The sequence below is a fragment of the Botryllus schlosseri genome, chromosome 16 (assembly GCF_051294905.1).
Source record: "Botryllus schlosseri isolate E-star chromosome 16, Bs_hap1, whole genome shotgun sequence".
Classification (NCBI taxonomy): Eukaryota; Metazoa; Chordata; class Ascidiacea; order Stolidobranchia; family Styelidae; genus Botryllus; species Botryllus schlosseri.
This window is the reverse complement of record NC_137251.1, coordinates 2288697-2311088: the sequence shown is the minus strand read 5'-3', so window position 1 is coordinate 2311088 and position 22392 is coordinate 2288697. Positions and strand designations below refer to the sequence as shown.

Genomic DNA, 22392 nt, shown 5'->3' with positions numbered 1-22392 from the left:
GAAATTTAAGAGGGAAATTCTATTTTCCACCCAAATTGCTGTCACGATAACATCATTCTGAAGACCATGGTCGTGATATTTCCACAAATGAGTTATTCTCAGTCAATATACATAATACATATGGGTTTGCTTTTTCGAATTCATATATATCATACAAAATTGCCTTGTGCGACATTACATCGACATATCAGTATAGATAATTGACCTGCTGATAGACACCCAACAAGTGACAGCACAGTCAGGCAACCAGAGCGGCATAGAAATCGGTATTGGTGAGAACAATGAGAACGCCACATCAAGTCATTGTACTATGACGCTCAGATTATTCCAAACAATGGCAGTTTTTGTCTGTTACGGGGAATTTTCGGGCAGTTGCAATGCTCAGACCAGTTTATAATTTATTTTTTCAGATTCAGTTTGACAGTAGATTTCATTCAAAACCACTTTTAGTTAATTTTACGTTTGAGTCACAAGCTATAACATTACTATTGCAGTTGCTCGGCAACTTAGTATCACAACCATGATGTCACAAAGTCATAGCTCTCGATTCACAAACCTCATGTTCCACACCCTTCGACAAGCATTTGCTGCATTTGCATCTGTACGTCGGACAGCATCCTGACGTGGATTCTTCAACGAGTCGCTGACCAGGTGGACATTCGGTGATTGGTCTCACGCAACGGCTGGGATCACAGGAACAAGTGAAATTCGGACAGCAGGCATCTGTGGAATCAACCTGTGAAGAGAGAGAGAGAGTGATCAGATCTATTTTTACTTGCATCATCGAAATGCTTTGACGATGGAGTAAGGTCATCTAGTCTGCACCCCCATTTTTTTCTCCACAAGACAAAACGGTTTGTTTGGGTTTGACAGCCCGAATGAGTTGAAGTGCTGCGGAATTTTAATGGTGGGGAATTTTGCTGTAAATAACAAGTTCAAGAAGAGAAAAACCCTACTAGTAAACAGCAAGGAGTTTGTGTACCAATTAAAAATAATACATTAAGCTAAAGCTCTCTCTTTCACCCAGACTATTCAAAATTTTGTGCCGGTGACGTCATATTTTGTGATACAATTGTTGATATACAATGTTCTTTTTAATTCTCTACTAGTTGCTGACGATTACCACTGACGAGAGTCAGCCAAAATATTCGGGTTCATTTTAATATGAATATACTATGCAATTGTATATTGAAGTTCTGTACCTCTAAGAAACACTTTGAATAACAAGATGATATCAGGAAGTACATGTACAGGGCTGTTTAAAATTAACCTTTTTTCCGGATTTCAGCCATTCACTGATTAAATTATCAGGCTACCCTTAAAAACGCTGCATGCCAAATATGGTTCAATTTTAACGAATATAAGCCGCCGCAGAGCCAATTTAAATTTTTAATTCAATATAAAAAATAAATAAAAAAAGGATATTTCAAAATTTGTTGTCAACTGCATGAAATTGTTGAGTTGTCTTCAAAAACGATGCAAACAAATTTGACTCAATTTCAATCCATAGAAGTGGAGTTATTGCAGTTGAAAGTTCTGGATTTGCAAATTAGCATTGACGGTGGATAATGCCAGAATTATAAATAAAAAACTCAAATAACTCCGTTTCGAGGTGGATGCCAGTTCAAGAGACCCTAACTAGTTGGTCGTTCGGCATCCCCTCATCTGTTCATTACATCGCATTGTGTGTCTTGTATATCGCATTGTACATTGTATGTATCTTGGGCAGATGAAAATATAATCTGAGAATTGATTGATTGATTACTCACTTTTTTGAATAGCAGAAAGTAATTTTGTGGTTCACTTTTATGAGTGAAACTGTCATAAGAACCGTATGAATAGCCACTGTATTATGGTAAGAGAATATAATTTCGAAAAATCTACCTATTTGTAGTGTCAGTGGTCATTTTGCATTGGTCGCGAAGATACACCTTGCAAATCTAGAAGTAGCCACCTATCCAGTTATCGAGGCCAGTTGAAGAGGTTGTTATGACAATCTCACACACAACAGTAATACAAATGGCCTACATCCCAAAACTACTTTCTACCTTACAATATGTGAAGTGCAGAAATAGTGAGTGAATGAACAGTAATAACAGTAGTGCTAGAAGGCAAAGCCTATGTCAGTAGTGCAGTAAAGTAGAACTAGTTTGTTACTAACGATATTTGGTTACAGCTACACAACCAAACCAAAACTACAATCATCGGCCATGGATACATTTCACTTGACATAAAAATTGGACCAATAAACAATAATGCTTATCCCGGTAATGCCAACAATGAAAATTCCTCATCATGCAAGAGCAGATCAGTAGTCCTGAATAAAACATCCAGCACTGATCACGGCGAAAGAATCACACAAAATTAATGCGGCAACAAACAATAGCTTCGAGCAAAATGCATATATTGTTTGTTGCGATAACTGACGTTCGCTAATGATTGAGATCAGAGTTGTAATGACTCGAGCCACATTTTTTTGACGACTCGACGACTCGTGTCATTTTTTCAAATGCGTAAATTGACTCGAATCAACTTGAGTCAATTTGTGTGTTGACTCGACTTGTAGTCGAGGCATTTGGCATGACTCGAGACTAGGACGGCAAAGACAGATATTTCATTGTAGAATAGTAAAGGGCCAAAAACTGTTAGGAGTGAGGAAAATTACGATATTGTGAACGTGAGCCATTCTATATCACTCGAGCACAGTTCAGAAAAGCGGGTTGACCTGGATGGAAATCAAAACTGAACAGTAAACACATTGACTTGGACTCGGACTTGACTCGGTGGTGAATTGAAAATGACTCGACTTGACTCGAGTCAAAACTATAAAAGTGAGTTTGACTTGTGACTCGCAACCTTGTGACTTGGTGACAACCCTTACTGAGATACAGTGAAAAGATTAGAGTCGAAAATATTTGGCAAAATGAACACCTTTTTGTTGTGATATCGAAGCCCATTAAAATGAAAACCGCCTGTACCTTCGCAGCCACATATCCCTCCTCCGGGCAGGTGTAGTCATCCGGAAATTCGCATATGGGTCGCAATTCACCTTTGCTCTTACAAACACAAGTGTGATTATCGCAACATTCACCGGTGCCATCCATCTTTGCCACTGCAACTCTCCGCTCACTAGCAGCGCACACAGGTCCATCGGCGGGACAAACGTTACCGTCGTTGCAGACGCATTCATACTGCACGCAACATGGATTGTTCGGATCGTAGGTGTTCAAAGCCAAGGCTTTCTGATACGGTACCGCACAATTGCTAGATTGATACGCGGCGAGAGTACCGCACGATGTTGACGGATCTGTGATAACAGTTTGACACTCTCCGTTTACTTTAGTACAAGTGTGATTGACGAGACAGCCTGGATGTGTTTCTTCGCTCCAAATTCCGCCAAGATTGAGAGGGCTTTGGTTTTCAATAAAGCAAGTGTCGCATTCGCATATGTAATCAAAGCAACACCCGTCAGTGTTAGCATTTATGGTCGACTGCTTAGTTGGTGCAAATCCAGTCGGACAGATGTATTCACACCGCTTACATTCACATTCGTACTGAGCGCAGCATTCGAAGAAATCAAGATAAACGGACTGTCGATATATCGAGCAATTCGGGGCTTGCCGGCTACATGCTTCCGCCAGCTTGGTGGTGTTTTTGGTACAAACACATTCAAATTGGTCGCAACACGTGTATCTCGAGAGACGCTCGGACACCCTGGCTTCTTCCACTTCCATGCAGTTTACCCTGTAGGCTTCGATCGAACCGCAAACATTGCTGTCGTTACGGACAATGTCGACCGCATGGCAACCACCAGTAGATTGTAGACGCTCGGAACAAATTCTGGAGACTGTGCAGTAGTTGTTGGTGGTCGTCCAAGTTTGACCGGGCTGCAAGACATGTGTCAGTAAGCAAGGTTGTAATGACTCGCGTCGTGACTCGACTCGAGTCACGATTTTTAGATGACTCGAGTCATTTTGTCAAAATACGGAAATGACTCGACTCGAGTCAATCTGTGTGTTGACTCGAGTATTAGCTCGAGTCATTGCGCATATACTCGAGCTAAGTCATATGACTCGAAATTCAGAGGCCAAGACCGACATTTCATAGTAATTTCAAAGAATAGTAACCACACTATTGGGATTTCGTCTATTGGTACTGGTACTTGAAAATGCGACGAGAAACTGCAAAAAGTGAGGGATATTAGTTTATTATAAATGTAAACCATTCGATATTACCAAAAGAGTTACAAAAAGTGGATTCAACAAGACTTAAACTGGAAACTGAATAGTCAACACAATGATTCGGACTAGGCTCTCTGCTCGTTGACTTGGACTCGGACTTGACTCGTTGGTGAATTGTAAATGACTCGACTTGACTCGAATCGAAACTATAAAAGTTGGAATGAATTGTGACTCGGAGCCTTGAGACTTGGTTACATCCCTGTCAGTAAGTCGGTTGCAGACTTTAACTACAAAATAATAATAATTACCGTATCTAATTAGTGCAAAATGCTGGTGATCAAATTATGATGTAATTTGTCAAATGCTTCTATGCTATAATTATAATTTTAGTCTCAATTCAGGTTTCCGGAAAATGTTCCAGTAGAATTGAATAGTGCGAGACGAGTCAAGCTTTGGTGCTCATATATTTGTCATTATATTGCTTATGAGATTGAGCTCTAATTTGATATCAAGTGAACGTCATTTTTGTGGCATTTCTTTCCGATTCAGAATCTACACCAATTTCGAAGTTTGGCGAATTCAGTAATTCTAATTCTAAAAAACCTGTGTAGCTAAATTTCTGATTCTAATCTAATTTGAATAACGGAAAATTTTCCAGTTATACACTCTGGTGAGTTGAGCTTATCAAAAAAACAACAATTCGCAACAGATTTAGTTCTCCACAGGCTGTCGACAGTTGCAGGTACAACCTGAATATTCTCAAATACTCACCCATAGAGCATATCACAATGAATTACGCAATGACATCTTGACATAATTCTAAACCAGTGGTTCCCAACCTTTTTCGACCCATCGCCCCCTTTTCAAGGTCAACACCGATCATCGCCCCCCAAATTTTGTGCACCGATAATTGGGCATACAGACTGTAATCACCAACGGGTTGACTAAAAAAAAAAAAAAAAAGGTCATCTTTCACCGCTCAGAGCTGAAAATAACGTTTTTTCGCTCCGCATTGCTAGGTGGATGACTAAAAAAAAAAAAAAAAAAAAAAAAAAGGTCAGCCGTTTTTACGCGTCATCGCCCCCCTATCGCCCCCTTCGCTATTTTCGCCCCCCGTCGCCCCCTTTGTCCATTTTCGCCCCCCTGTCGCCCCCTTCGTCATTTTCGCCCCCCTAGATCGCCAAATCGCCCCCTGGGGGGCGATATCGCCCACGTTGGGAACCACTGTTCTAAACCGATTAGAAAGTTATATAATTCGGTGAGAGCGATACTGAACTTCGTTTATTGCAGCATTGCAGCGTCAAAAAAGCCTAGCGAATAATTTTAGATATCAAATCTATGTTATTTATCTGGAACATAACGTAAAACTCATGCTTACCAACGTCTTTCGCACAAAATACCACTTGAGTGCAGATGTGACATACGTTGATACAATGAACATATTTCTATAACTAGCTACTTACAGCATAAACCCCATCACTTGTGACGCAGCTGTTGCATTCACAATACCCGCAGCATTTGCTGTCGGTATCCCTGAATTTCAGGATGTAGCCCTCATCACATTTTTCCGTACAACTTTCACCCATCGCGGAAGCGTTTTTGCAACGGCAAAATTCTTCTTCACAACACCCATTCGCGGTTACCATATACTGAAAAGAGTGCGGAAAACTTGTAAGAAATCTAAGAAAAAGGATAAAAGCATTTGGATTGCGGTACTGGCGTAATCCACAGAGGTTTTTACACCACAATGTAATTCAATAATACATATCCCGAGGTTATGTCATCTGTTATTATTTCCATGCCAGTCACATCATATTTAGTGGTACTTGTGTCAGTCTCAACCGAAAAACCAGCATCTATTTCAATATGAATATATTATTCAATTGCACAGTGAAGTTCTGTACCTCCGAGAGACTCTTTATACACCACAATAGTTTAAAAAATTATTTATTACTTTGCTATTTGTAGGCCGATACAGGCACTTCCTCGAGTCATTTTGACTTCTTAATGAATTTTAATATCCTCCAAATCACGTGATGTTTTGAAATGAAAATTATGAACGGAAAAACATAACTTGGCATAGATGCCATGTACCAGTATACAAGGGCCCTACGTGCACAAAAATAAATCCGAAGACAACAGTACCAGAGACTTTTCAAGAATATCTAGACCCTCATTAATTAAATCCCGACATTTTTTTGATGACATGGGTAACAAATAACCTAAAAGACTACAAAAGCCTCACAATAACTTTATACCAATGCCTGTTGGTATTAAGGGTGAAGGTAATTGATTGTAAGGACCACGCAAGTATCTGACTGACGAGACATTGATACGAAAGTTTAATCTAATCTTATAATCCTCCAAGATAAGTAAGTAACCTACCGAGAGCTAGTTACAGAAGCATTCCAAGTAGTGTAAGTAGTTGATGGTTTTACCAGTTCATAATCAAAGATTGAGCACAGCAAAACACAGTATTCAAGCGGGATAGTATCTTACCGTGTCCTGATATTCGTTACAATTGGGCGCTGGTTTCGTAAGACAAGCTGAAGTGTCGCAGACACAATTATACTCTAGACAGCAGCCTCCGAGCAAAGTTCCCACTGTTCGAAGAACCTGGTTCGGCCCGCAAGTCGGTGCAATCGGGCATTTAGTGGTGTCGCATTCGCATTGGCAATTGCACTCGCCGTCCCTTAAAAATATAAGTCCGTTGACAGATAGACTTTGCAGGTATGAGATGAATGGGGGTTGTCGAAAAGGATTCCTGTTTTATCATCAGGGAATCAACTTTGAGCACCATATTCGATAGCATTATAGACTTTATATTGACGAAAATGCTGATTAGATTTTGAAAAAAGCTTGAGAAAATCTTCAAAAGACCACATTTTTGCCATTTTCAGAGGGAGTGAGTAACGATGTAGGCTACTTTTGTTTTTGGATCACTAACGCATTGATGATTTCAGACCAACTCCACTTCTTTAGCAGAATTTAAAGTTGAACTTATTACTTTTCACATTCTCCATTTTTTCAAGTGGTAAGCAGCGTTACAATAGATTTACATTACTTTTGTGAGTTAAATTTGCATAATAACCGGGTGATGTAACCAATGAATTACTGCACTGCAACAGAACATAATTTTGAAAATTGCACCCTTTCGAAGGGGTATTATTCATTACATATCATACTTTTGTTGCCATTTCGAAGAATATCACTGGTGCTTTATTATGATATCCCATTCTAAGTTTTCAAGCTACTTGCTCCAGTAATTTTCAAACCGCATTTTTTCTACTTCGAGTAGTTCCGGAATGACTCAGAAATTGATTCTTCTGCTCGTGATCGAGTAGGAATTAATGGCGTTACTCCTGCTGATCACTTGGCACCATGAATGACTTCCGTAGCACGACAGATAGGATGTGGGATGAAACACTTCACCATCACAACAAACGATATATACTTATTGCCAAATATATTCCACCCTGAGATTAACGAAATGAAAGAAAACGCCAATATGGATATTAAGGTTGTTCAAACATATGGAAAATCTAGAAATGTGCTGTTGTCAAGTTTGATTCTGTTGATTGTTGATAGAAAACAGCAATGAGCCTGCAAAAAGTTCACAGGAAAATCGTTAAGATTTCGGGTAATGCGTTTGAAAGTAGCTGCCCAAGAGTGGGGGTGTCGCCGATCATTCAACGTCGAGAAGACTAGTAATCACGAAACCTTTTCTGTGACATTCTTGCAGGCTCATCGTATTTTTATCAATAAGTAATCTATAGAATGAGACATTAGACTGGGCATTCTTGAGATTTTCCAAATTTTGGACAACACTAATGGATACATTGTTTGTTGCGATATTGAAGTTCTGAACCTCTAAATTTTTATTTATTATGAAATACTTGTACAGGATAAAAAAAGGTTAGCTTATGTGCAGTCATCAGAGCCTCACAGTTCCGACTGTTATCGGCACTGCTTCAGCGTCAATGCATCCCGAGTACTTTTACATTGGGTTTGATATTTTCAGGTGGTTTGTGAGAATTTGTGGGGTGAAACAAGGTTGCTTGTTGGAGGTTAGGCGAAGCAAGAAGCCAAATAGCAGTTCAAACCTTGTCTTCGCAACCTGCGCTTCGTTACATGTCAGCGACGAGCAGTCGCAATCGCATCGAAATTTGGGACAGCAGTTGGTAGCCGATACGTCCTCCACTTTGACAGTCGTGTAGTTAGCCGGGCAAGCATAGTCCTCACTGTAATCACATTTCGAGTAGCCAGTGTTCAATGCTGCAGTGCGATTGTGCCAAGTACCTGTACGTGCAGTTGAGCATTCCCGGGCCCTTACACTTGCATTGCTTCAAGGGGCAGCAAGAATGAAGGGGCTGTGACCCCGTGACTACCATTTCCATATTGGTCGGGTCGGCGCATCCCGAAGTGTCGTTTTCAAAGTTATCGCAAACTTCCTTCAGCATTTCTTCAGTCTGCAAAGTGGATAGTTTTGCGATGGAAATAGTGAATTACAAGACAGGGAAAAGCGTCAAGAACGGAGACTAATGTTACTGGTAACGCTGAGCAAAATCAAGTACCTGAGTATTTCGATTCTGAATAAAGAATTAGAATTTGAGTCGAGCCGAGTATTTTAATAGCACTCATTATGTCGTCATACCAGTATGAAAAAGTGGAAAGTCCAATTTTGTACCATTTATCATACTGCAAAGAAGATATTGCCAGTTCTACATCACATTCACGACGGTTTGACACTTTTTTATTGCCCGTTCATATATTTCATTGCCCATGGTGACAGCGCTGTGGGTTCATCCTGCTTCGCAAACATGTCATTTCAACAAACGCTTTGCCATCTGAAGTCGCCAAAGTCCCTCTGCCTTATAAGTGAATCTGATCACGTAGACTGAGAGAGGATGAAAAATTGATAGCAATACATGCAATTATCAATATTATAGACAAAGTTCAATCCTGGATATGTAATTTTTTGGCTCCCCCAGCGGCCACATTCGCATACGCCAAGACTCCCCATAAAAGGAGAACCTTCATTTGTAATAATGGTAAAAAGTTCCTTAGTGAAGGGAAGTTTGGCTTGTGTCACAAGACTAAATTTTTTTGGGCGGACCTGACAAAGTACTGCTTCGGTCCCGTATATATGCATAGCTGCTATGACTGTGATACAGGTACTCGTGACATCTCCATTCAAAATAATGATGCTCACTTCCGAATACTTCTACTTTTTGGACAAAAATAATTTGCACATCACTACATTCAAAATCCAAAGTCTAAAGAAATGTTAAATTAGAAGCAGGATTAGTCTGGAAGCATAACCCCTCGAGTCAAAGTAGGTGAACCTCGATAGTAATCTGATAAAGGAGTAGCAATTTGTTACTGGCAACCACACTGAGAGCATTATTTCTACTACTGCTAGCCTTATACTCCGTATTATACGTACCTTGCATATGCAGGTTGTGTTCGGACAGCACTCGCCTGCGGCAGTTACATTTTCCTGAACTTCAAATCGATCATTGCATCTCACCAATGGGCAGTCTAATGTCTTTTTTTGTGAAACGGGGCATAGTTCGCCCAACTCTGAAAAAAATGACTTCATTTAGGGTTATTGTACCATAACGACACATTAAAAAAGAGTTGGTTGACAAACCAATGGTGCTACATGTCCCAACAAAAAATATTTCTCAAAAATCATAATATGCTAGATCGAATTAGAAGTATATAAGATGTTTTGAGTCCAAAAATGCCATTACCTTTGCCGAATTTCCGAATAACTGTAATTCAATTTTCACTTTGATCAGATTTATAGGCATAGGAACCTTCGTGTTACTTTTAGTATTATGAAAGGAGAATCCTTTGAAAATACCAATAAATCGGGAATTTTTGTGTTGGATATATGGAAAAGATTTAACAGCACAGCCTCGTGCAGCTGATTTGATTATGTCTCTATCTTATGAACATTCTTGTGGTTTCAGTGCAGACAGACTTACTAAAGCATTTCATATAGGCTGTTCGGATAAAATGGAATCTAGTTCAAATTGTATGAAAAATAAATAAATATATTCGGTGATCTGATTTGCAGAAACTGTTGCCATTTTTGAGCTCAGCGCCTGTGATATACCCTAAAAGCGTTCTCTCCATGATGAAATTTTTTTTCGTGGGCCATTGTTATTATTTTGCACACTTTGGGTACATAGATGGGTGTTAATTGTCAGATTTGTACAAATTGCATACACCGAGAATATTTAGAATGAGTGTGAATGAATATGCTTCTTCTACTTATGATACTAAATCAATCGTTTTTAACAATTAAAACTATTATTGGCTACTTTCCAAACTTTTATTGATTTCAAAGAAATGGCATTTAACGTAGTTTCGCATTTGCACTTTTGTATATACGTTGCAAAGGATATATTTTTTGGAACGAAAATCTTGAGGTCAATAAAGGTCATTACTTCGGATTTTTTGTTCGGAAAGACCGTGAAAGCACTTCGCACTTTTGTATATACGTTGCAAAGGATATATTTTTGAAACGGAAATTTCGAGGTCATCTTCCTAAGGTACGATTACCATGCTTGCTCCATAGGGAGGATTTGTCCTCCTTTTTCGCAATGTGACCTCCATAATAGCTTTGAGAGCCAGGCGATCGCACAGAGACAAAACAAAATGCCATTAACAACGCGAAATTCAGATTTAGAGGCAAGGTTGGCTAAAGAACGTTGACGCCAACCATATTCAAGTGGGTTCCGGTCTTTTGAGGATTGGGCTGGAAAAATGACATTTTCACATCTTTTAGTCCATCTAATATTATATTTACCTTCAATTTTTTAGATTGCTTCTTTTCTCGTCTGCTATTACATCGCTTGTAACTTGTAAAACTGTGCTCTTTAAGGATTATCGAAGTATCGTATCTTGAAACTGATCCACTCAAGCCCCCTCAAATATTTCATTGACCACTTCTACTTCTTGTTTCGGAAGGCAATTTTGACCATGGACTGACTTCTAAGAGGTTCTGGAAAGGCCATACTGAATTCCCACACCGTAAACAAGTGTTGCCAACCTTTTTCGACTCATCGCCCCCTTTTGAAGCTCCACACCGATTATCGCCCCCCAAACATTGGGAACCGAAAAACAGCACTGTGTCAGCCACCCCCTCGAAAAAAACGTTGGCCTTTGGCCCCCATAGGGTGATAAACCTCACGCCAGACCCCCCTCAGCCAGTGGGCTTTTTCTCGTTACATATCAGCTATACCCTATTCCATGTACTGTTTCGTGAGTCACCGTATTCCGCCTAAACCCACAAAGCGCGACAAATTCATATAATTCATGTTCGAATCGGTCAATATGGTCAATATGGAATGCTGGAAAAGGTGGGACCCCTAAATAATAATTAAACATCTTCGTGCGGAATCGTTATTATATTGACTTCTTTACATGATGCTATGTCAGAAGATATGGAAGTCGTCAAAACGTACCAAACTAAAAGACGCATATGGTTTCAAATTGATATTTCTGGGCAAATAATATTTTCCTTGCCGGATGGCATTTGTCCTGTAGGGTTAAGGTCGCCAGGACAGGAACATTTGACGCCAGCCATTGAGGCGCCTATGGACAATTAAACATAAATGTATTTATATATCCAAGTTTTGGGTCAGTACAAGGGCATTCCTTCTCGGCCAAGGCCTTCTCGCTGCTGATCGTTCTGGCACACTTCTCGGAGTCGCATGATACATGGCCTCTAACTTCATATGTCTTGGTGCGTCGTGGCGCAGTAATGGCCGACGCCGGAGTCTCCCATTTTAATAAATCATGCGTAATTTTGTTGGGTGACGGGTACCCCAAAATCAATATATATGATAGTATGAAATCGCGCGCAGCGCGAAAACTTTCCGAATAAGTAGCATGAATTTCCGAAATATTACTCAATAATTATTGCTACTTCACGCAATAATTTTGGGCCCCCACCCCCAATCGGGGAGTTTGGGATGCGGTAGTTACAGTACCGACTCCAATATAGTCGTTTTAACGCGCCATCGCCCCCCTATCGCCCCCTTCGTCCATTTTCGCCCCCCTATCGCCCCTTCGGTATTTTCACCCCCTCGACCGCCAAATCGCCCCCTGGGCGGCGATATCCCCCACGTTGGGAACCACTGCCGTACACCGTCACACAAAACCACGAAATTTCACAGTTGAAAAAATCATATCACCAATGTTCCCTCTAACTCTTGACCAGTTTGCGCACACTCACCAACTCACTGCGCAGACCCTTGAAAAATAGTGCATAACAACTAAAAAAAAGGTCATTACTTCGGATTTTTTGTCGGAGAGACCGTGAAAGCACTGCGCACTACGCAAGTGCGCAGTTTAAAGGGGACATCGCACGTCTTTATGCAGTACTCATTCATATGTCTGAAAGTAATATTTTCGGAAGAGTGACAAGCAACACCTGCGTCATGTTGAAGGATGAAGTGAATAATCAAGTAGGATAGTAAACACAGCATGATTTTGATGGGACAGCCGCCCACGCAAATGTTTTATCAACACCTTGGATGGTAGAATGAAACCAATTGGCATGGTAAGATAATTGAAGACTTATTACCAATTGTATATTTTAGCAGTAGCATTATTGACTTACCTCGATCTTTCTTATGATAGCACTTATTGTTGCGGTAGCAGCATCCAGCCTTGAGGCATTTACTTCTTGAAATCCCAGGCCGGCGGCATTGTTTTCTTTCACTTACAGCGATCGCGCAAGTACCCGCGGTATCTAGGAGATAGAGAGACGGATTATTGACAAATTTGTTATTGGCAAAGTAAAGCAATATCTTTTTTTGTCATTCCACTTTCACGTGATGGGTTTGCCAAAGCAGATCATGGATCCTCAGCAGTTTTTTGCAGGCTCTCTATACTAGTCAGGTCTGAGAGCAGAAGAGGAATGCATTATCAATGGCTGAGTTTTAGGTTGACTGACGCCGACACGATTGCAATACCAGTTATGCTGCGATTGCTGAATGTTATTAGGACGTTATATATTTTAGTCCTTGATGTTTTTGCGGCATACACACCGACTTATGATTTCCATATCGTATACACCATCTGTGCATATGGACACCATGAGTGCATGACGTGGATATGTCGCTTGACAAGAAAGGATCAGAAATAGCCACTCCATGCTATCCTGGTAATGCTGTTCGCCGAACAGGAAAGTCACTGATACCAGTGTTACTATTCCGGTTTTCAGTCCGAAATGGCCGGGGATTGAACACACAACTAAACGATCAAGTAACTGGACACTCAACCATTACGCTATCCTGTCAGTGATTATCACTGAGCCAGGATGGCTGTACTCCAGCAATAAAATCAATACAAATTACAGTTGCAGTGTGGTGAAATGCAGAGGCAATGCAATGTACTTTCTGTTAAGGACATAGAAATACTTTCGTTGTAGGGACTGTCTTATCGTATATGTACATTGTACAGATTATATTTTCAAAAGACCAAAATTGATGAAGCTGCAGAGCCGAATTCCATTCCATCTACTCAAAATCTACAAATTGAAGAATCGAAATATTTTTTGCACGGTTCTTGATACGCCGGTTGCAATCTGCTAGTGTTCTGGTTTTCAAACTTTTTTCCACACACCACCCTTTATGACAGCGAAACATTTTGCTCCCCCGCTTATCGTGATATCGAAAAATATTAAAGAGAGATATCAGAATGCTAACAATCCCAACGAATAGTTTGATGTAATTGAAAGTTTTTGCTGTTACAGAAAGAATTCTGAAAATATTTAATTCCTAGTAAATCTTGTGGGCGGGAGTTTCTTTTTAGTTAACTGCGCCTACGCGTCCCTTCAGATTATTTTACGCCCACCAGCTTGAGAACCACTGTGCCAGTGGATTGTGAAACCATAAGTATATTGTGTTGTATCGAATAGATTAGAGTTCTCTATCATCCACTCTATGTTAAGTTCCATTACAACATGAGTGATTTCAATTTGGCCTTGGCTGAATGTCATCAGTCACTATCCACGTCCAGACTGCAGAATGAAAAAATTGATTCAGCCGAAGCCAACAAGGCAAATTTGGGCAATGATAGAAAATGTAGCTAGTTGATCGTGTACCCTCTCATAAATACCTCGCATTTGCCTGACTTCGAGCAACTCTGAGTGAGATTTGGGTGACTATATACTAAATGTCTAAGATTTATTGGTATCTAGATCTGGAATGAGTCTTATCGCTAACTAGTAAAAGTGATGGGCAGAATACAAAAGCTGATATTTTAAGAATTGATTAAACTGAAAATTAATCACTGAGACTCATCAGGCATGAGTAAATAGGATTTCAAACTTCTTTGGGATGTATGATGGACATAAATCAACTTATCCTTCTATAACATCGGGATATCAAAGTTATCAGATATTATCCGGTCCAATTAATAGATAGTTAACAAAATCGGATGTTGACTGATTAATTGATGCCGGTGTTCAGCAGAAACTTGATAAACTTACTTGCGACGCAAGTGTATGATTCACAATCGTTGCCGAGGCTGTAGGTGTTCCCAATGGTGTGAGTCCCGTTATTGGCATCCACGCACTTGTCACAAACACATTTTCGAATTGGACAATTCACATATTCACAGCCCTCGACAGTCTATAAAAATGAGTTCAGTTATTGAAACAATACACGCACCAGGCTCCATATTTTATGAAAGAAGATTGAGCCGAGTAAAATCCAACCTGAAATCGTAATGATCTCACCTGAATGAATCAGAACCAATTATAGAAGACCTACTGATAATGAAATGTTTGTAATGACAATGAGATAGAGATATATATTTTACTGCTTTGTAAACTGAGATATGAATAACAAACAAATCGAGTTGGTGAAAACTACCGTCACAGCAATACTATATGCAAGAACTTACATGTACTAATGAACAGTATATTCATGTTGAAATATTCGCGAATATTTTATTATGATTACAGATTAATATCAAATAAGTTCCTTGTGGTACAGAATTTGACTATTGCAACAAACAACACATTCATATTCGTAATTTATTCACTATAAGCTTTTCAACTGACCATCGTCGGTAGTAGCCGTCAGTTTAATACGAAGATTGCAATTTGAAATGTAGAGATGAAATAGGTAGTGCGACGTAACAATGGTATAACAACAACAACAACAACAAGAGATTTAATAAAAAGAGAGCATTAGGCAAAAATGCAATTAGTGCAATATAAATAAGCTATAATATATAGATAGAGACGCAACACTAATGAAATACATGGAGAGAACCGAGACGGTCCTTTTGTCGACAAAGAATAGGTTTGTCGAGTTTTATTACAGTCGATTCCAGAACCTTTAAATGGAACAGACTACGTCCACATGCAAGAATTGAAAATTTGTAATCGTAATACGATTTTGCACACTCTGGATGCGTCAGAAGGTGCTGACCTATTGGAGAGTTATATGCCGTTGCCTGGTCATAGTCGCGCAAGAAAGGATTACTGGTCTGCGATTGACTGCATTGACGTCAGGTTTTTTATTCTGGTTGGGCACATGTTGGTTGCTTCTTTGTTGGTGACGTGAAGAACGACCCACACACTGACTGTCGCAGTGTCACACATAATTGTAAATAATACTACTGTGTTTTGTGGCACGTGGTACATCCTTCTGTGTTGCAGGAAAAAGAGATTTTGTAGTGAGAACAATCCTACGTTGTACCCATATGAAACATTGACTGACAGACGACTTGATTTGCTTGTCAAATCTACCAGAAACTTTATCAATCCATGGTAAATCTAAATAGACTGGATATTGACTGGGTCCAATGAATTTAGTGGCTCTGAAGTCAACGGTGGACTTCACAATGTGATCAGGGATTTTCCGTATAAAATCTAATTCAGATTCAAGTTCCGACTTAGAGCCCTGTGAACAAGTGTTCGTATCAGATTAGTTTTGCGCTTTGTCGGACAAAATGAATTACAAGCGAAATATTGGCCAGTGAATGTGTCTTTCCTAAAGACTGACGTTAGGAACCTCCTTTTTTATACGAAGACATCAAGGAATGCAAGAGAATTGCTATGCTCAGTCAGTATTTCGCAAAGCCACTTTCACTGGCCAATATATCACTAGGAATTCATTGTTGCTTGAGTTCATTGTAGTTGTTATACCATTCTTACCTCACACTACCTATTTCATCTTTACATTTCGAATTTCAATCTCTGTATTATACTGACGGCCACTACCGACAAGGGTCAGTTGAAAAGCTTATGGTGAATAAATTGGGAATATGAATGTGTTGTTCGATGCAAGATTAATATTAATGCACATCTATCTGTGTAACAGAACAGGCAGGTCTAAGGTATGACACCTGTAGCTGATTTATACCACAGTGGATAAATGGATGAAACCTAGCTGATTATTTGAACAATGCAACAGCAAATCGAGAGTCCATTCAATTAATATTTAATTGAATATTATATTAATATCGAAATAAACCCGAATTATTTCAGGTTATCGTTAGCAACCAGTCAAGTATAATTCAATATCAATGTACTATTAAATTGTGTATTGAAAATATGGCCTACCAAGAACACAATAGTGACCAGCCTTTCTGACCAAAGGGTCACATGCCACAGGCCACTTTTGTATTGATTAGAAAATGTTCAACAGAAGCCTTATCTTACCATACGCACCAAAATCAGTGGACATTTATGTCATGAACAATGAGTGAGCATTCATGCACTATCTGCGCAAAGCAAAAAAAATATATCAGGTAACTAATGAACTCGCTCAGTAATATATGTATGTATCTAGATTGCATGTCTTGCGGTTCTCATTTACACAGCAGCGCACGTGGATCAGTTAGGGCAAAATTTCTATCGCTTGCGGGAGATCTAACACGAAGTCACGTATTTTCTCACATTTCAACTGTACTGTCAATCCTCAAGATTATCAGACCACGACTGACCTATCGATCTCGCTTCCCATGACATGCCACCCCATTTTTGTCGCTTTCTTTTCTATACTATCTTCTTTACTTTTATTCAGTGTGCATGCCTCCTCTTTACATCGCCTAGGCCAAGGTGGGTGTCTGATTCCATAGACTACTCCAAGTCGCTTTGAAGTCTTCCTGCCTTTTCATTGTATCAGATTGTTTGTTTCATTGTATCAGATTATTTGTGATGTATTGAAGTGATAAAATTGCGAATAAACCAATGATGATGATGATGATGGTGTGTCCTGGCTCGGAGATAGCTGGTGCTAAAAAGGCGTTCCCATGGGCAACACGCCGCTAAACTGAAGCTTTCAACATGTGATACCGGAATTATTACGTTTTCTCATAACTGTGAATGCAGTTTGACTGAGTTTTTGAAACCAAAAGCCATCTGTTGAGTGTTCAAGAAGGTTACTAAAACGTAGAAAGCTCGGGACAGCAAATTTTTCAAGTAAGTCAATCTGCACCACCCCATGTTCATTTACAAAAATTTTCGGAAATCTAATATTCGAATGCTCTCTTGCTCTGCCCATGGCTAGGTCAATGCGTCAAAACTGTTCTTTTTATACTGAACCTCCTGAATTTCACGGTCAAGCTAATCAAACTTTTGGTTGACATAGCCCGTTCACAAGAAATTATGGTGGCAATGCATTGTTAAAAATATATCCAACTTCAAAAATTATCGTGTTGGCCAGTCACCCTGTCAAAAAGTCTTGTAAAACGAACATTTCCTTAAGATTGATTCAAGGAATTCAAACAAATGATGAGGACACAGGGTTGTAACGAAGTTACAGGGTTCCAAGTCGAAAGTCAATCTCACCGCCGAGCAAGATAGTGTAATGGTGATGCATCAGGCTACTCGATCGATAGGTTGGGGGTTTGATTCCGGGGCGGGAGAGACCAAAGACTCGAACACTGGTATCCGCGGCTATCCTGTTAGGCGCTTATTGATCACGGATAGCATGGAGGAGAAAAAACGGGGGTGCAGACTAGATGACCTTACTATAAAGGCCGTTTCGCGATTCTGTCGTCAAAGAGCATCTCGATGGTGCGAGAAAAAAAAGAAAACCGTCTCTCTCTTTCTCTCTCTCTCTCTCTCTCCCTTTCATAGTTTTGACTCGAGTCAAGATGACTCATGTTCAATTCGCCGCGGAGTCAAGTCTTGGTCTAATTCAATGAGTATAGGGTCTTTATAAACCTTACTCAGTGCTGTAACTCATTTTGCGTCAACATTGCATAAGAATTGGTATTCAGAATGGCTTCATCGTTGACTACGTGGGGTATTCTCAAATCGATGGACATTTTTCATCCCTTGCAATACACAATAGTAGATTACCTGGCGCTTCATGAATGTACTCAAGGTTGATCATTGCAATACCGTTAAAAAAACTGTTTGTCCCAGTGTATGGTGGAAATATCAACCACATCACACGGCACCACCACCCATCATCAGTAATTCAATAAATAACTTGTGCTTATTCCTGAAGATTTCAGGATGAAGTCTGATGTTTAATTATATGTAAATATTTGCATTGGCTAAAACAGTATGTCAGATAGTCCCTAAATTCCTATTAAGCTTGAGAGATATAATATATGTTTACCGATTTGAAATGAATGGGATATACGGCGAGCTATACTTGAATAGATCAAGCTACGGTGATGTACGGGTAGTGGTTACAGATAGCACGGTGTTATTTCGTCTATACATCCATTGTAGAATCTCCACACAATGTAATGACGTAATTGAGGGCAATACTATGCAACCAGCCTGACATCTAAACCGTGGATTGCCAGATCGCGAGCAATTAGCAGAACCGTATACGTCTGCAAGCAGTCGTCAGCTGTCAAATCTATTGAGTAAAGACTCAAAACTGAGCTCCGCTCGAAATCCTATCCGAATGCCAAACACTCTATCGATCTGAGCTGGACTCAGCCCGTGCTTGGTTCACCACAACTTGAGTTTGAGATAGAGACGAGTCTCGGAATAAAGGCCATATTGTTGTGACTCGAGTCCGATTCCAAGTGATTACGTTCACTGTTCAGTTTTGAGTTCAATCCGGTGCGACCAACCTTTTCAATTCAGCTACAGTGATATAGAATGGCTCACTTTGAACTCAAAAAATAATTTTGCTCAGTCCTAACAGTTTCTGGCCTTATTTTCCAAGTATCAGGACTGATATTCGAAATACCCATATTATAGTGACTTTACTATTCTTCGAAGTTACAATGAACTGTCTGTCTTGGCTGTCCTAGTCTCAATTCATATGACTTGGTTCGAGTCATGCACAATGACTCGAGTCCAAGTTGAGACATTTTACGCATTGAAAAAATGACTCGAGTCACCAAAAAATTGTGACTCTAGTCGCGTCATCACTAGAGTCATCACAGCCCATGCGAAGACGGTTAGAATTTCTAAGAAATGTGAATTACCTTATACGAAGTTTGCAATACTCTCGGAAAAGCACACGAATCAGGCCCTGCTACGTAGTCTGGTCCACAAGATTTCTCCGCAACGCTACAAAAACAGAGCACATGCGGCTAGGGTTGTGAAAAAGCGAGTAACCAAGATATGAGATTCCGAATAAAAAATTACGCTTCAGGCCGAGTCAAGCATTCATTCTTGTTACAACGTAGAAATTTCGCCAGTCACATATGAAATTGAGGATAAATAGGTATATTTCCGATTATTCCTTTTTAATTCTGATTTGCGACAATGATGGGTAATCGCTACGCACAACAATGCCGTTTCTACATAAGTATATAGTTTTGGATGATACCATACGGCCAACCAAGATGTCAAGGCTCTGAAGGTGGGAAGAAAGTAGCAATAGCAATTCTTGTTATTAGTATCACACTTGGTTGAAAGAGGTGTACAAAAAAAATCTTGCCTCAGTAGTTGACTAGAACCATTACAATCAATACCCAAATCGAATTTGCCCTTCATGCAGTATATGAGTAAGATCCAAATTACTTCCGAATTACCTGTTTTGAGGGCAGCAATTCGATGAGAAGCCGTTTGCTGTCGTAGCACTGGGAGAGGCAGCCGGAGTCTCCAACTCTTGGTAGCATTTCAATAGTGGGGCGGGGCTACACTGGGGTCTCTCTTCAGTCACAACATAGCAGCCGTCCGCATCTTTGGCACCGTTCGTGCATGTGTATTTTGTGCATCTTTTAAAACACATTGTATAGAGTGAGAGATAATTGAAGTGGTCGCTTACACTTTTGTAGTAAAGGTATGTAATGTAGAAAAGCTTCGATCTCGCACAGGTACTGATGGCTGATTTTAAATTAGTCCATAATGCTTCAAGCATAGGCGCGAATTGCTGGCAGGGTTGTAACCAAGTCACATGGTTCCGAGTCACGAGTCAATCTGACTTTTTTGGTTTTGACTCGAGTCGAGTCGAGTCATTTTCAATTAATCACCGACTCGAGTCCGAGTCCAAGTCACCGTTTTAAGGGTCAAGTCCGAGTCATAGTGTTATGACTCGAGTCGAGTCCAAGTCACACTATTGAAGTCATGTTCAACTTATGTTTTCAATCCTGCTTGGGTGATATCGAGTTTCTTGCTTGCCAAACATGCTTATTTTGTCCCTATCATAGTCTTGGTACAAGTTTATTTAGTTAGGCAGATAACAGACAGTTCCTGGCCTCATATACCGATGCTACAGATAGACGAGACATGCCGCCAATACGATAACGTTATTAATCTTAGAACTTTAAATCAAATATCTGTCTTGTCAGTCTGATATATCACAAATAAAAGCATTAAGTTTTTATAACGAGCACATCGACGACCGCTCACCAATAGCTTATAGAGAATTAACGAATTCGCGTCTACATACTATCTGATAGAAGACCTCCGAATTCACGTCTAGCTAGATACAAGCTGGTACAGATTCATCAGATAAACGCTTATGTAGAGGTACAGTTTTGCTTTCACATCATATCAGGTGGTTGACCAGAAAAAAAGGTCAACTTTCCTGCTCAGCTGCCGAAATAGTCGCCGGAGCGTTACTTTAGTGCTGATTCACTGTATCTTAGTCTAATTTGCCCTATGATTACCAAAAAAATTCTCAAAAATGAGGACAGAATCTCAAAAAAGAGGCTACTTCTTAAAATTGTTAGATTATCTAAAAGAACCTAAATTTGGCTTAATTCCAACCAGTAGAAAGCAATGCTAAGAGAAAATATTTTGGATTAATTACAAATAGAGACTTTCGAAATATACCGGCTACCTCATGATATTGTTAGATTGTGTAAAAATATGATTCATAGAAAATTTGGCTCAATTCCAACTAGAAGAAGCGGAGTTATTAGAGTAGAATATTTCGGATATGAAAAAATAGTCGACTTACTGCTAGTATGTAATTATATTATATGAAATCATTTCTCACTAAAATACTCCATGTATTTTCAAATCCAAAATTTTCTCCTCTCATTTCATTGATTCCACTTTTTCAAATTAGGCCAGATTCAGTGTTCTTTTTATGCAACGTAGCAATTTTATCATGTAGCCACCAAATAGAATAAAAAAGAAGGTATTTTTGATCGGCCCCATTGTACAAATATCACACAACATTAGCCATTCATTATTATCACGTGCACAATGCACATACCTAACAAAACGTCAAACGGACGGAGGGTATTGTGTGTTTTCACAGACACCAGATCAAATCAATGAGTTACACTTGAAAAATACTAAAGTGAAAAGGAGATTCTCATATATGTTGAGGCGGCATGGCCTTAGAATAATCCACATCCACTGGATACACGTTCCTCTGGTGCATTAGATGCAGGAATTGAAATCCAATTTTGAACCACACTGAAGACCATTAGATACTCATCCATTCTAGCCGGCCAAAAATGCAAAGAATCATCGACTTCATATCTACACATGAGCTTATCAGTCTCTTCCAAGTAGGCTACTTGACCATCCGAGTCATTTCTTTGGCTCTAATTGGACTTTGCTTCGATTGTTTGCTTGTATAATTGAAATGTCTTGAGTACTTTGATGGCGGAGGATCTATTACCTCTTCATCACTGGATGATTTTGTACAATGCATTGCTCTTTGCTACTATGTACCATTGTCTTTTGTTTTTACGGCGGCGCATATCTGATATCAGAGGAGTGCAACGAAAGCAGTGGTGACAAATAACGATGTCGACAGAATTCGTGACATGCGTTGATCTAACCATCGTGATT

At 39.7% G+C, this 22392-nt stretch overlaps 1 protein-coding gene across 1 annotated transcript in view; it reads right to left on the bottom strand.

Annotated features, from left to right (window-relative positions):
• Positions 1–22392, bottom strand: part of LOC145458923 (uncharacterized) — a 112938-nt gene that overhangs the window by 3408 nt on the left and 87138 nt on the right. Inside the window, exons 75-85 of the mRNA XM_080337435.1 lie at positions 20172–20357; positions 19620–19704; positions 14695–14836; positions 12820–12951; positions 9628–9764; positions 8481–8650; positions 8285–8422; positions 6681–6873; positions 5645–5830; positions 2979–3887; positions 557–736 (exon numbers count right to left, since the gene is read on the bottom strand). Coding sequence (XP_080193561.1) covers positions 557–736; positions 2979–3887; positions 5645–5830; positions 6681–6873; positions 8285–8422; positions 8481–8650; positions 9628–9764; positions 12820–12951; positions 14695–14836; positions 19620–19704; positions 20172–20357 — 2458 coding nt within the window. The remainder of the gene's footprint in view (positions 1–556; positions 737–2978; positions 3888–5644; positions 5831–6680; positions 6874–8284; positions 8423–8480; positions 8651–9627; positions 9765–12819; positions 12952–14694; positions 14837–19619; positions 19705–20171; positions 20358–22392) is intronic.